Raw genomic sequence first — 14,059 nt, forward strand, 5'->3', positions numbered from 1 at the left:
TCCCACGTGACCACCTTACTGAGGGAAAAAAAAAGACAAAGATGCCACAATTCTCTAATATCAAGAGAAGTCCAGCTTCAACATTCTTCAGCCATGACCGCCTTCCAGTTTATGAAATAGTCCTTGTGCTGAGTTTCAGATTAAGTAATTTTCACAGTTCAAATCGCTGTGCAAAGGAAAACAGAAAAGATGGATGTAATTCAAGGCAGCCACTGGGAAGGATTCAGAATGTGGTGAAAACTTCAAAACTCAGTGCTGACATCAACTCATGGCCAAGGCAGGATCTACTGGGGTTGGCCCGATTGGGTTAGGCTGAATTAAAGACTGCATTGATTAAAGACACAACTGTAGATTTAAGCTACAAATAAAAATGAAAAACTTGGTAAAGAACCCAAAAGTATATTTACTCCACATGTTCCAGAACTGTGGATCAGCATAAAATTATTTTTTTTTTAACATAAAACAAAGAACCCAGGAACAGCTTGTTCTGGTGTGGGAGATAAGTGACTGGTCTGCTTCTGATAAAGGCAGAAAAAGGACTCAATGGTACAGCTCAAAGCAAAACAGTGGTGTAGGGGATCATTCAACAACATAAGACAAAATCACCAGGAGTGTGTTCACAGGTCTTCCACTTGAGGTCCCAGTATCTTTTGTGTGGAGGCTAACTGGTGTTACAGACTACAGGGATCAAAAGCTTCATTACTAATGTTTAACACATCAATAACAAAGTGTACAGTCAGGTTTACTGTGCACTTCCCATTACATAACCAAGAGTGTTTTCTCTAGAGGAACAAGCTCAGAAAAAAATTGCGCAGGTATACAATTTTAACATTCATAAGCTGCAAATCATGCAACCAAAACACAAGAAAAGTGTGAGATATGGCTATATGATTACTACCAATTACCTAGAATCAACAGTTTGGAAATGAACATAAAAAAGCATCAACGGCTGGAAAATAAAGCGTTGCTACTAGGATTTCAGCAAAGTATTAACTGTGTGTAAAATGTTCATACAATGGTACTTAAGTGTGAAAAACACCCAGCAGTACAATTGTCTTTCTATATTTGTAGTATATCTGGAGAAGTGCATATCAACACAAAGAACTGGTGGTCACCTATTGGTCACTCAAGTGGTGGGAACAACTTGATATGATTTATTTAAAAGCATCACGCAATATTAAAGCCCAAGTGCAATTAAAGCTGAAGTACAATCTTCATAAAGTAGATTAGTGCCAATACATTAAAGAAGCATGGCGACAACACGATAGTTAACTGTGCATTCAATCCTTGAGTATTTAGTCCAGGGGGAAAAAAATGGGTTGCTTGACCCAGAACTCAATGCAGAATTGTGCCCAAGTTGGCCAAACGCGTGAGTAACAAGACATCAAGGATCAGTCTGTACATTTTCAATAAATACTGATGAAACCCTCCAATTTGTTTTTAAATGTGGAGAAATTAAAATGAATTAATCAGACTGCTCACTTGCAATTACATTTTGTCAGCAGAGTTCAGGTTCAAGAAGAAAATTCATACATTTAACCTTTTTCAGTCAAAACAAAAAGCATGTACCAATCACATTTTTTTTACAAGGAGTAATCTGATCTTTACTCTGCCCAACTCGGAGATTAAATGTTAAGAGATTTTAATACCGCTCAAAAGGAGGCAATTTACACGAGTATTCTCATCACAAAGTAACTACGTGCATCACAATTGCTTCCCTAATTCCATCATAAACCAGGTCAAATGGCTTTAGTAATTTAATTATTTCCATTTTTTTTGGGTACATGGACCAACAAACCTCAAAATTTAACGTTAAGTCTCAAAATAGAATCTGCGAAGAGAAACAAGATAGCCAATTGATTCTACTCATTAGGGGAGGCCCTGAAACTATAAGTCAGCCAATTGTGGATCATTAGGTGCATTAAATTGAAAATCTCACTATTATCCATTAGATGGAGCGTGCATACAAAGGCAGAGAGATGGTCAATGCAACACAGTGACCACTTACAATCAAGACATTTTTGACTGGAAAGGGTTAATAGCAATCATCAAAACAAATCAGCTGACAAGTTACTTTCAACTCAAGAGAAAGCACAAATGCAATGCAGTAAGTGATATAATGTACAGCAACCTGTAAGCAGAGTAACATTTGAGCATATACAGTAACTTATTCTCCCTTTCTTCAATATAACAATCTCCATTCTTCAAAATGGAATTGCACAATTTCAGAACAAAACAATGACAAAGTACAAACATCTGAATAAAAGCAAGAGGCATTATTTCTTGTACAAAGTAAAGCAACTAAGCAATGTTCCCATTCCCTAGCCAATCTTAAACCAGAGTGCTTTATTTTCTCCTCTGGTTACTCAACATTAAGACATAAAAAGCAGAATCAGTTCTGTACAGTTGTCCACGTTAGACAGAGACTCAGCTGACAGAAGAATATGACTGGCAGGATAGGTTGCAGTCCTCCAGCCAGTAAGGAAGGATGACCAAGTACCTTTATGCTTGTCCCGTTTATGCTTTAGCTTTGCTGGTAAGGGTCTTAGCCTGGCTATGGCCTGTTCTCGATGATTCAAATAAATGGGACCAGGAAATACAATGGGGCCTGAGGAGAAATAACTTGCACATGCATAGGAAAGCTCACAAATGAAATAACTGTCAAAATTAAAAGCAAAAAATATAGTTTGTCTATAATATAAAAAGAACAATGGCATCTACTGCAATTGAGGCATGAGTAAAAGGCTACATTGAATGTAGTAATACGGTATAGAAAATTAAGGAAAAATATGAACAGTAAAGTGGTAACATGACAAATTATAAACATGACAAATTTCAAATTCTGGTGTGCTCTGTTTAATCAATGACAGCCCACACAAATCTCAATAAATTCACAATTACAAATTTTGTAGACTAGAATCCAGTTCCCTTGCTAAAGTGGTAGCTTAGATTTTATTTCCCATATTACTATGTTAAAATGCACATTACAAAAATGCCTGTGTAAGAAAATTTATTTAACTACAATGTAATTTTGTACATTTTTTTTTAGCACAAAATAGCAGATACTTTAAAAATAAACACTCAGTATTCAGGTTATCATGCTGCTGCTTTGAAACTACGGTTCCAAATAGAATTCAGTAAACCCCTTGCTCCCACTAACAATCATGATGACCTCATCAAATAAGAGAATTTATATAGTGATGTAGGCAAAACATTTATAAGACAGGTGTGGTCTCAAACCATTTTAAAAGCTTAACTGAAACAGATTGCCATGATCATTTTTGTGAATGATACTTTTTATGAAATAATTACTCGTGTCATAATAAGCTTCTATATAAATACATTTAAGTCTTTAGGGCATGTCTTCACCCAAACAGAGGTCGCTTTTCAGTAAAGAAATACTGTGCACCTAAATTGGTAATTATAGTATTGGAACATATACTTGCAACACTTCATAACACAGAACAGAAGCAATACAATATTCCAACCTATTAAAAGCTAAGGCTAAGGGAGTTAATCTTTGACTTAAGACAATTAACTAATCTAAAAATGTCCACACTGTATTGATATGGATAACTAAAGTAGAGAAAAAGCCAAAGGAAAATAAATTATATTACTTTTAAAATTAAAGATCTACAAACATTGCAACCAACATTGGAACTACAGACCAGTTAGCCCAACATCAGTAGTAGTGAAAATGCTGGAACCTTTTTATAGGTTTGGGCAGAGTCAACACGGATTTATGAAAGGGAAATCGTGTTTGACAAATCTGTTAAGAGTTTGTTGATGTTGTAACTAGCAGAATAGATAAGGGGGAACCAGTGGATGTAGTGTATTTGGTTTTTCAGAAGGCATTCGATAAGGTGCCACACAAGAGGTTATTAAACAAAATTAGGGCTCCTGGGATTGGGGGTAATATACTAGCAAAGATTGAGGATTGGTTAACGGACAGAAAAAGAGTAGGAATAAACGGGTCATTTTCGGGTTGGCAGGCTATAACTAGTGGGGTACCGCAAGGATCAGTGCTTGGGCCTCAGCTATTCACAATCTACATCAATGATTTGGATGACATGACCAAATGTAATATATCCAAGTTTGTTGATAATACAAAGCTGGGTGGGAGTGTAAGTTGTGAGGAGGATGCAAGGAGGCTTCAAGGGGATATAAACAGGCTAAGTGAGTGGGTAAGAACATGGCAAATGGAATATAATGTGGAGAAATGTGAAGTTATCCACTTTGGTGAGAAAAAATAGAAAAGCAGAGTATTTTTTAAATGGTGAGACATTGGGAAATGTTGGGTGTCTAGAGAGACCTGGATATCCTTCTACACAAATCACAAAGTTAACATGCGGGTACAGCAAGCAATTAGCAAAGCAAATGGTATGTTGGCCTTTATTACAAGAGGATTTGAGTATAAGAGTAAAGATGTCTTACTGCAATTATATAGGGCCCTGGTAAGATCACACCTGGAGTATTGTGTACAGTTTTGGTCTCCTTATCTAAGGAAGGATATACTTGCCATAGAGGGAGTGCAACAAAGGATCACCAGACTGGTTCCTGGGAGAGGGGGGGATTGTCCTATGAGGAGAGATTGAGTAGACTAGGCCTATATTCTCTGGAGTGTAGAAGAATGAGAGATGATCTCATTGAAACATACAAAATTCTTACAGGGCTTGACAGGGTAGATGCAGGGAGGATGTTTCCCCTGGCTGAGGAGTCTAGAACCAGGGGTCACAGTCTCAGAATAAGGGGTCAGCCGTTTAGGACTGAGATGAGGAGAAATTTCTTCACTCAGAGGGTGGTGAATCTTTGGAGTTCTCTACCCCAGAGGGCTGTGTAGGCTCAGTCGTCGAGTATATTCAAGACAGAGATCGATAGATTTTTGAATATTAAGGGAATCAAAGGATAGTGCAGGAAATTGAGGATGAGGTAGAAGATCAGGCATAATCTTGTTGAATGGCAGAGCAGGCTCAAGGGACCAAATGGCCTACTCCTGTTCCTATTTCTTATGTTATGATATCTGAGCATGGGAAAAAGGAATGTTACTGAGTTTAGACATTTACCAATCTAATCAGTGTAGCACTTGTGCCTCTGGGTCAAAAGCTGTGGATTCAAGCTCCAAGCCAGGAGTTAGGGTTCATAACTTAGACTGACATTCCAATGCAAAACTGAAGGAGTGCTCTATTGTCTGAGGTGCTATTCTTTAGGGGAGACATTAAATCGGGGCCTCATCTGCCTATTTCCATGATTCATATGGACATTAAAGATCCCATGGCACTGTTTAAAAAGGAGCTGGAAATTCTATGTCCTGATAAATATTCTCTACTAGTACCATAAACAAATTAATCGGTTAATTATCGCATTACTGTTTATGGGACCCTTCCAACAGCTGCTATATTTGCCGAGATAACAATAACTGCACTTCAAAGTAATTCAATGTATATGAAGCACCTTGAGGTGTTGAGACGTGATCAGGAACTACATAAACACAAATCTTTCTTTGTAATCTGGATCTGCTTGAAGTTCAAGTCTAGTCAGTTGCTGTGTGAAGCAGTCAAGCCACTTAAAGTGAGATCCCCGCCCTACAAGTAACTAAAGCCAGCAAACGGTGCCAAGGCTGCGCAGCTGCAGCTCAGTCACCAACGGTAACCATCCAAGGTGGACAAACAACCATGCTGTGTGTTGACTTCTTCAGACAATAGAGAATATGCAAACCACTTGGCTGAAGCTATTTCTCTGTAGCAAATAAACCTTTAACTAGCAATCTTCTAGAGTTTGTAAAAGTTCTTTATTTGTTCACCTCAGACTACTTATTTTAAAATTCTCATCCTGGTTTTCAAATTCTCCATGACCTCACCCCCCCACCCTGTAACCTCCTCCAGCCCTACAAATCTCTGCGCTCCTCCAATTCTAGCTTCTTGCGCATCCCTGATTTTCTACACCCCACCACTGGCAGCTGTGCCTTCAGCTGCCTAAGCCCTGGAATTCCCTCCCTAAACCCCTCTGCCTCGCTACCTCTCCTCCTTTAAAACCTACCTCTCTGGCCAACCTGTCCTAATATCTCCTTATGTGGCTCGGTGTCAGATTTTGATTATCGCTCCTGTGAAGTACTTTGGGACGTTTTAGGTTAAAGGCAATATATAAATGCAAGTTGTTGTTAGTTATGATTCAACTTTTTAATTTGAGAGTACTTTTTAGGCCAGCTAAAATGTGCTATATATTATAGCTACAGTGCATTCTCCAGTAGATTGTATGGTGGAATATAAGACACAATTAATTAAGCAATTACATACAAATGCAAGATCAAAATGCACAGTTAACGAACTGAAGATTGTACTACAACCATTAGTAGTTTTAAATCATTCAATCATTCAGGGTGACTCTTCAAATTTAGATTTTTATACTGTGCATGATTCAGGAGTCATCCATTCAAAATAGTTAAAATGTGTAAAGATAATCTTTAACTTGTGTCTGAAAAACACCAGTTTAGAAGGATGTCAACTGTCACTCAAGCCGTTATAGAAAACATACCTCTCACTTCTTCCAGCCTGTGTCTTCTGCTCAACCGCTGCCTCTTCTCTTCTTGTCTTAGTTGAATATGTTCTTCTATATTAACTCCTGGTGGGACAGGTCCTGCTGAAGAAAACACTTATTTAAAGAAAACAAAACCGGTGTGTGCAGTGGAAGCAGTACTGGAAACATATACTGTTGAAATATTCTTCCAATATTCTCAATTTCATTTCATCTTGTAGCAATAAGGAATAAAAATCTCCCAAAACCCTATTTGAGAGTATTTTAACAGCTAAAATTGAATTTATAGTAACCATTTCATTTATTTTATACAGAGCATTGGGGTTTTACTGAAAGCTTTCTTCTGCATTTCAAAGCTAAATGATATTCTTCCATCCTGCAACAAACTTAATTTAATGCAATGTTTTCTGTTATGTTGTGTAGAGCTGCCAATAACTAAATACTGCAGTACTATGTGATATTTTATCAAAACAGCAAACATTTTTCAATTGTTAGGGTTGAATGTCCAGAATTAATGAACGGTAGTCATCCACGATAAACTGAAAATGTAGTTACTAGTGAGCAAGTTTTACAAATAAGTGCCTGGAATGCTTCAGCACAAAATGGTTATCAAAGCAGAAACTTTCACGTCAATTAAAAGCGAAGTGGGTACGTATTTAAAAAGGATACAAGGAAAGAGAAGTGGGAGTAGAACAGATAGCTCCAGTTAGAGAGCTAGCAATCCCCATAAGTTCAGTATGCCAAAGGGCCTCCAGCTGTGTTGGAATTTCTAGGATTCTATGAAATATATTTTACTGCATCACTTAACATTATATCCTTCTACAACCTAATGTTAAAAGTCATATCAAATGGAAGCTACTTCGTGGATTGTAAAGATCTAAACCAGTACCTATAAAACTCATTAATCTGAAATTGCAGGGCAAACCAATTACTTCTCAAAAAACTTATTTTCCTTTCGGCTGAAATTTTAAATACACTGCAGGAATTCTGCTAACACACATTGTTGGATCTTGTTTTGATACATGCTAAGCGGAACTTCAGAGAAATCAAACTGTGCTGATAAAAACACTCACCTAAAAGAAGATCTAAAGGGATCATCTCTTTAACAGCATCAAGAATCCCTCGCTGCCTTGCCTCTTGTCCATCCAGCTCTCGGGCACAGGCCTTACAGCAACCGCATAGAGCACAACCAGACTCACCAGACCCACATCCACAAAGCCTAAAATAGACCACGATAAAAACATCTAATTGAAGCAAATAAAGACTTCCCTATACATGTTCCCAGCGTTTATTATAATCCACTAATGCAGTTACCTTTTAACTTGGATTTTCAGACACCACAAAAACAACAGATGCAGCACTGACTTTACAAGTTATAACATAGAAGATTTCTAACAAACTGAAGATGAATCAGCAAAAAGATAATGCGGCAGTCAGTAATGTGGAGAGAAACGTACAGCAGTGAAACCAGAGCCGACAAGTAATATTAGACTAAATGCTCTAACAGTTGATGCAATTGATTTGGACTTTTACAGAATTGGAACTTGATCACTCAAGTCAACCAAACTAAATATTTTTAAAGGATTAGAAAGAAAATATGAAAAAGCAGATGTACAATATATAATAAACTGAGAAACTATATATAAATTGAGGATGCATGCGAGACTCATAGGTACATTCTGGTCAGAGTGCGAAGAATTGAAATTGGAGCTAGTCTTCCTCATGCGTTGACTGAAGTTCACCTCAAATTAGGGCAACTGAGAGAGAGAAAAAAAATCATCTAGGGACAGTGTCCTTTGCCGCTTTGATCAGATGATCTTCCCCCACTCTGTCTTGTGTACAATACCCCGTTCTGAAATAAACTTAGTTCTTTGCATAGAGTAGCAAATACTGCAGGCACGGCAATACAAAAATTAAACCGAGCACCAAGATTCAGGTTAATTTAATGCTGAGCAGCCATCAATAGCCACAACCGATCACCTATTTGCCATTTAGTTGAAATTATGATACTTCAGAAATTCTATTTAGAGAAACAACCTTGGGTGTCACTTTGATCAAAAATCATGATGGATGAACTTTCAAAATGAGCAATTGGGAACTCTGCCTATTGAGTCTCACTGCTAAGGCGGACCTTACACCTGCTGAAAGTACCCATCATGAAGCTCTGAATTGGAGCAAGGTGTTGAGCAGAAAGGAGTGGAAGTTTGACTTGATTACATCCACAATTTACTATGTCCAACCTTGTGAAGGAAGCAGAAACTACAGCGAGATGGGCTAGAGACTAGAAAGTGAAGTGCATAGTTCACTGAAGTTTACCATCTCAATGAACAGCTAGTGTACTCAATCTTGACTTTTTTGGATTTTGGAAGTGTGTTAGTGACCAGGTTCAGTTACTGTAGTCTCATGAGCTGCCTTGATTCATTAACTATAAATACAGCTGCTGCCATCAGCCTTAGGATATGCACTACAGTGTCCAAGACTGGAGAACTTGATCTGAAAGCCCAAGGTATAGTTTCACCATCGATTGTGCTAATGGTAGTGACAGCACAACCTGAAGGTCAGAGAAATGGCTTCTTAAGAACACAATGTCCTGCAATAACTGGCATTCTTCTCAATTTACAATAAACCCTCAACTCAGATCTCAGAAATTGTTGGATGAATGCTGGTGCTACATTCTGGAAAGGATCTCTAATCAGCCATTCATCTGGAAAGAGATAGATGAATAGGTAGCCAAAGGTTGAAAAATGTTACTTCTACCAACAGACATTTGGCAAAAAGCACTTGTTGCGAAAGTCCAGGTAACAAGATTATCAGTAGTTTAACTGAAGAGACTCTAACGCCAAAACAAAGTATGCATCTTTTGAGAATTGCCAGCTGTCAGGCAATCTCCTGAACAAATCACCAGAATTGTTTCCACTAGTGTCACCATCTTCAATTTTTATACATTTATATTAAACTACTTCCTATAGCTTGAAAAAGCAGCAGTTTCTGCATTTAACAGGTTAATCCCTGATCAAAAACACTCCGCTGAATTGTGGGGGTCAGTGAAATATACATCCTCCCCTGCTGAAGTATCTAATGAGACAAACAGGCAGGCATATAATATAAAAGCACCCACATATAATTGAGCTCACTACATTCACAATTTTCTGGTGCTCTAGGGCACATGCCAGCAACCGTGAAGGGCTGCCAGCTGCCTGTTCTGCACTCCGATTTTCTGCTGCGGCAAGGAGGGGCGGCCGATATACAGACCACTCAATTATGGGGCAGCTGCCAAATTTTCATCAAAGTCAGAACATAATTGTTTCAGTTTGCAAGCAGGCTCCCAAACGCCTCTGCTCTACTTGCATGTGTTTGAGTGCATTGGGCACCTTATAGGGCTTAGACCGTTGCACCCAATTATACAAGGAGCAAGAGATCCATGTGCACATCGAGTGCCTGGCATTGCATGATCAAAACTAAAATCTCACTTGCTTAAAAAAAATATGGACCTGTACTTCAGAAGCCATGACCTCAATTAACTGCTGGTGAGTGAAGGAGTTGAAGTCATGTTCAGGGTCGCTTTTAAACTTAGCTTGCGTTCGATGAAGCCCTTTAGGGTGGCCTCCATTTAATTGTAGAGCCCTTTAAGAAAGGTAATTCCAGAGTTTAATTTGGATGCCCATCAAGAACTGAAATTCTTAGTCATGCACACGTGCACAGCAAGGAACATCAAGTGGAAGTCTTGGCCTCCAGATCAAAAGCCTTCCTATGGACTGCTGCAACAATCTGGGTTGTATTCAGCTTAGCATACTGGCAACTGTCATAGCAGTTTGTGCTAGAGTAGCACTGATCTGACAGAATCTTCTACGTAAAGAAACCAGAGTCAGATACAAATATATCCTCACTTAGAAAGTGCCTTGAGAATGTCTTATTTTGGCTTCTGGAAGAATTGATGCATTGATATGAATTGAGCATTTTCTACACTGGGTTTTATGCACCAATGACCAGATGTTCTGTTACAGGCCATGTAAGCAAGTGGCTCTAAAAACTCAATTTCTGGCTAGATGGAATGCTGTATTTATTGGCCCAGAAATTCGGGTCGGAGGCTTCCCGTGGGCTCAAGCCTCTGACCTGCACTTACCTAGCGCGCCGGCCATTGGGCTGTGGGCCCGCGTGGGATTCCAATCCTGGCCTCCTCCAACTGCCGGCACGCAGTTAGTTCGAAGCGTCCCCTGGGATCACGTGGGCCATGGAGAGCCGATGGCAGTTGGGAATCTGTATTCATAGATTTGACAGGAAGAGCTGTCAAATCTATGAATACAATTCAGCCCCAAAACATCACTAAAACTTCAAATAACTAAGTTACATAAAATAACTTTTAAACAATAATGTAAATTTTTGAAAAAATTAATTACAGTTTCTAACGGGGCTAAAAATAAAGTTACTTTTCATTAAAGTATTTAAAAATAATAAACTTGTGGAAAAAATGTTTTAATTTAACTTAATTCACCACTTACCTTGTTAAAAGCAGGCCTTGCGACTGCTTTTTACAAGCGTAGCTCCTGGAGACTTACCCTCCCGGAGAAACCTGCAAAAAAACTGGAAGTTCCAGGCATACGCGCTGCCTCTCCGGCGCACGCGTTCAACCTGTGAACCCCTTCTTTTAAGGGAATGGAAGTTCCGGTTTCCCGCGCATGCACGAAACCGGCACTTTCGTTGGGCCTATGCGCGAGTACTCACCCGTGGGGACCCGAATTTCTGGCCCATTAGTAGTGTCAAAAACACTTTTTCTTGGAGAAATTTGACAAGTCATTGCCAAAAATGAGAGAGAAAGGACTGAAGCCTGGTTCAGAATACAACAGAGTGAGAGAACATCACTGGACAAAAAGGCAGAAAAGACATGTTATTTTTAAAGAAAAGGAATTTCTGTGTGGTTTGCTTTTCTTCTCTTACTGTACTCCCCCTTGCAAAATACAAGGCCATGAATCATATTTGATGTGGCATTTGAATAAGATGACAATGTCAATTGGATCACCACATTTAACCAGTTTTGTGTTAAGCAAGGCTAATCCATTATGTATATAAAAGACACAAGACCTCCACAGGATTAAAAAAAGAAAAAGACTTGCATTGGATATAGTGCCTTTTATGACCACCGGACGTCTCAAAGCGCTTTACAGTCAATGAAGTACTTTTGAAGTGGAGTCACTGTTGTAATGTGGGAAACACGGCAGCCAATTTGCACACAGCAAGCTCCCATAAACAGCAATATGATAATGACCAGATAATCTGTTTTTGTTATGTTGGTTGAGGGATAAATATTGGCCAGGACACCGGGGATAACTCCTACTCTTCTTCGAAATAATGCCATGGGATCTTTTACGGAAAGCAGACGGGACCTCGGTTTAACGTCTCATTCGAAAGACAGCACCTCCGGCAGTGCAGCACTCCCTCGGCACTGCACTGGAGTGCCAGCCTAGCTTTATGTGCTCAAGTCTCTGAAGTGGGACTTGAACCCACAACCTTCTGACTCAGAGGCGAGTGTGCTCCCAACTGAGCCACAGCTGACACAACAAAGAAGCTGCAAGATGAACATTTTTATGGAGGTTGATTTAAAAAAAAAAACGATTTGACTGTTTTGAACTGCAGCTTCTGACTGGCACAAAGAAAATGGATAATTTTGTTTCAAGCAGGTGCATAATTAAATTGACTAGACTACTGATCAAGTTTTGACGAAAGATCATCGACCTGAAACGTTAAACTCTTTCTCGCTCCACAGATGATGTCTGACCTGCTCAGCGTTTCCAGCATTTTCTATTGTTATTTCAGATTTCCAGCATCTACAGCATTTTGCTTTTGTTAGATTATGTTTACTAACACTTCAGTACATTTCTCAGTTATTCATTTTACTGGCTGATACTTTAAGACATACATTACTGGCTTGTGGTGATTATTCTTTATGTTTAGTAAGAAGTATTGTGATTGGTTGTTTGTTTCCTGCCTTGGGATATATGCTGTAATCTCATTGGTAGTTGATGTCATGTGATTTGTGGTGGCCATCTTAAATTCAGTTCTTTCCAGCCTTTAGTTGGGACTGGGTGTTGAAGATGTGCTACAGGCTTTTTAAGTTAATAAAGCCTAGATTAGAAAGGCAAATCTATTCTTTATTTCAATTTATTAACTTTGTGTCAGAATGGAGCGATATCTTCAACCAGAACGATTCAATGCTGACCCTAATTCTGCAGGAGTGGATGATAAATGGAAACACTGGTATTGTACATTTAAAAACTTTTTGGGCGTGTTGGATCAAGAGTCTCTAAATAAGCTGAATATGCTGATCAACTACATTGCTCCGGATGTGTATAAGTATATTTTGGACTGTAAAACTTACGAAGTGGCTATTTCTACATTGGAAAAGATTTTTGTTAAACCAAAGAATGAGGTATTTCCACGTCACCTTCTATCTGCCCATAGGCAGCAGGTGGGAGAATCTTTGGATACTTATTTACAAGCACTTCGGTGCCTTAGTGTTAACTAATTATAAGGCCGTGACGGCTGAAGAATGTAAGGAAGAATCGGTACGGGATGCTTTTATTAATGGATTACTGTCTAGATCAATTCGTCAGCGGTTGTTAGAAAATAAGACTTTGGATCTTAAGAGTGCTTTTGAGCAAGCTTCTACATTGGATGTGGCTCAGAGAAGTTCGGATTCTTATGCTCTTTTTAATCGGCCTGTGACTGTGGTTTCGGCAGTTCCGGATGAAAAGGAATTATGTGGACTTAATAGGAGTGGTTTACTAGATTCTGAAACAGTTTCTACTTCAGCGGCTGTTGCCTCTAGGATTCAGAAGTGTTATTTTTGTGGGAACGTCCGGCACCCTCGTCTGAAGTGTCCTGCTCGGGAGGCTGTGTGTAGTAAATGCGGCGAGAGAGGTCATTACACACGTGTGTGTAAATCATCAGGTTCAATTACCTCCTCTGTGACTATTCAGCCTTTAGACAGGGCGTTTATTGCATCAATTTCTGCTGCATTTGCTCATGGCCTAAACAAAGCTATAGTTACGGCCCAAGTTAATGGGTTGGAAGTGAAGGCCCTTATAGATACGGGCAGTACCGAGAGTTTTATAAGTCTTCAGTTGGCAAAGGAGAAGCATTTGAAAATTTCACCTGTTTCCTATCAGGTGTGTATGGCTCAGACGACTCTCACTTCACAAGTAGCTGGTTGTTGCCTTGTGAAATTGATTCTTCTAGGTAATACGTATACTGATATACGCCTATCTGTTTTGCCTAATCTCTGTGCGGATATTTTGATTGGTCATGATGTGCTTCAGTTACAAGAGTCTCTCAATCTTTCATTTGGAGGGACTAAGCCACCTTTATCTATTTGTGGATTAACCTCTATCCATTTCTCCATTATCACTTTTTTCCAATTTGATGCCGGATTGTAAGCCAATTGCTACCAAGTCAAGAAGGTATAGCAGTCAGGATAGAGAATTTATTAATTCTGAAGTTCAATGTCTCTTATTGGAAGGAATCATTGAACCTA

At 39.0% G+C, this 14,059-nt stretch overlaps 1 protein-coding gene across 14 annotated transcripts in view; it reads right to left on the reverse strand.

The window, feature by feature from the left end:
• mycbp2 (MYC binding protein 2) overlaps positions 1 to 14,059 on the reverse strand; it is a 230,805-nt gene that overhangs the window by 137,104 nt on the left and 79,642 nt on the right. For 12 of the 14 annotated variants that reach the window (XM_085998516.1, XM_085998525.1, XM_085998512.1 and 9 more), the window contains exons 16-18: positions 7,605 to 7,750; positions 6,532 to 6,636; positions 2,501 to 2,608 (exon numbers count right to left, since the gene is read on the reverse strand). In XM_085998516.1, coding sequence (XP_085854642.1) covers positions 2,501 to 2,608; positions 6,532 to 6,636; positions 7,605 to 7,750 — 359 coding nt within the window. The remainder of the gene's footprint in view (positions 1 to 2,500; positions 2,609 to 6,531; positions 6,637 to 7,604; positions 7,751 to 14,059) is intronic. The other 2 variants (XM_085998513.1, XM_085998519.1) reach the window with 2 other exon arrangements.

This window comes from Somniosus microcephalus, chromosome 10 (genome assembly GCF_052327205.1).
Source record: "Somniosus microcephalus isolate GS21.2 chromosome 10, FLI_Smic_1.0, whole genome shotgun sequence".
In the NCBI taxonomy this organism is placed as follows: Eukaryota; Metazoa; Chordata; class Chondrichthyes; order Squaliformes; family Somniosidae; genus Somniosus; species Somniosus microcephalus.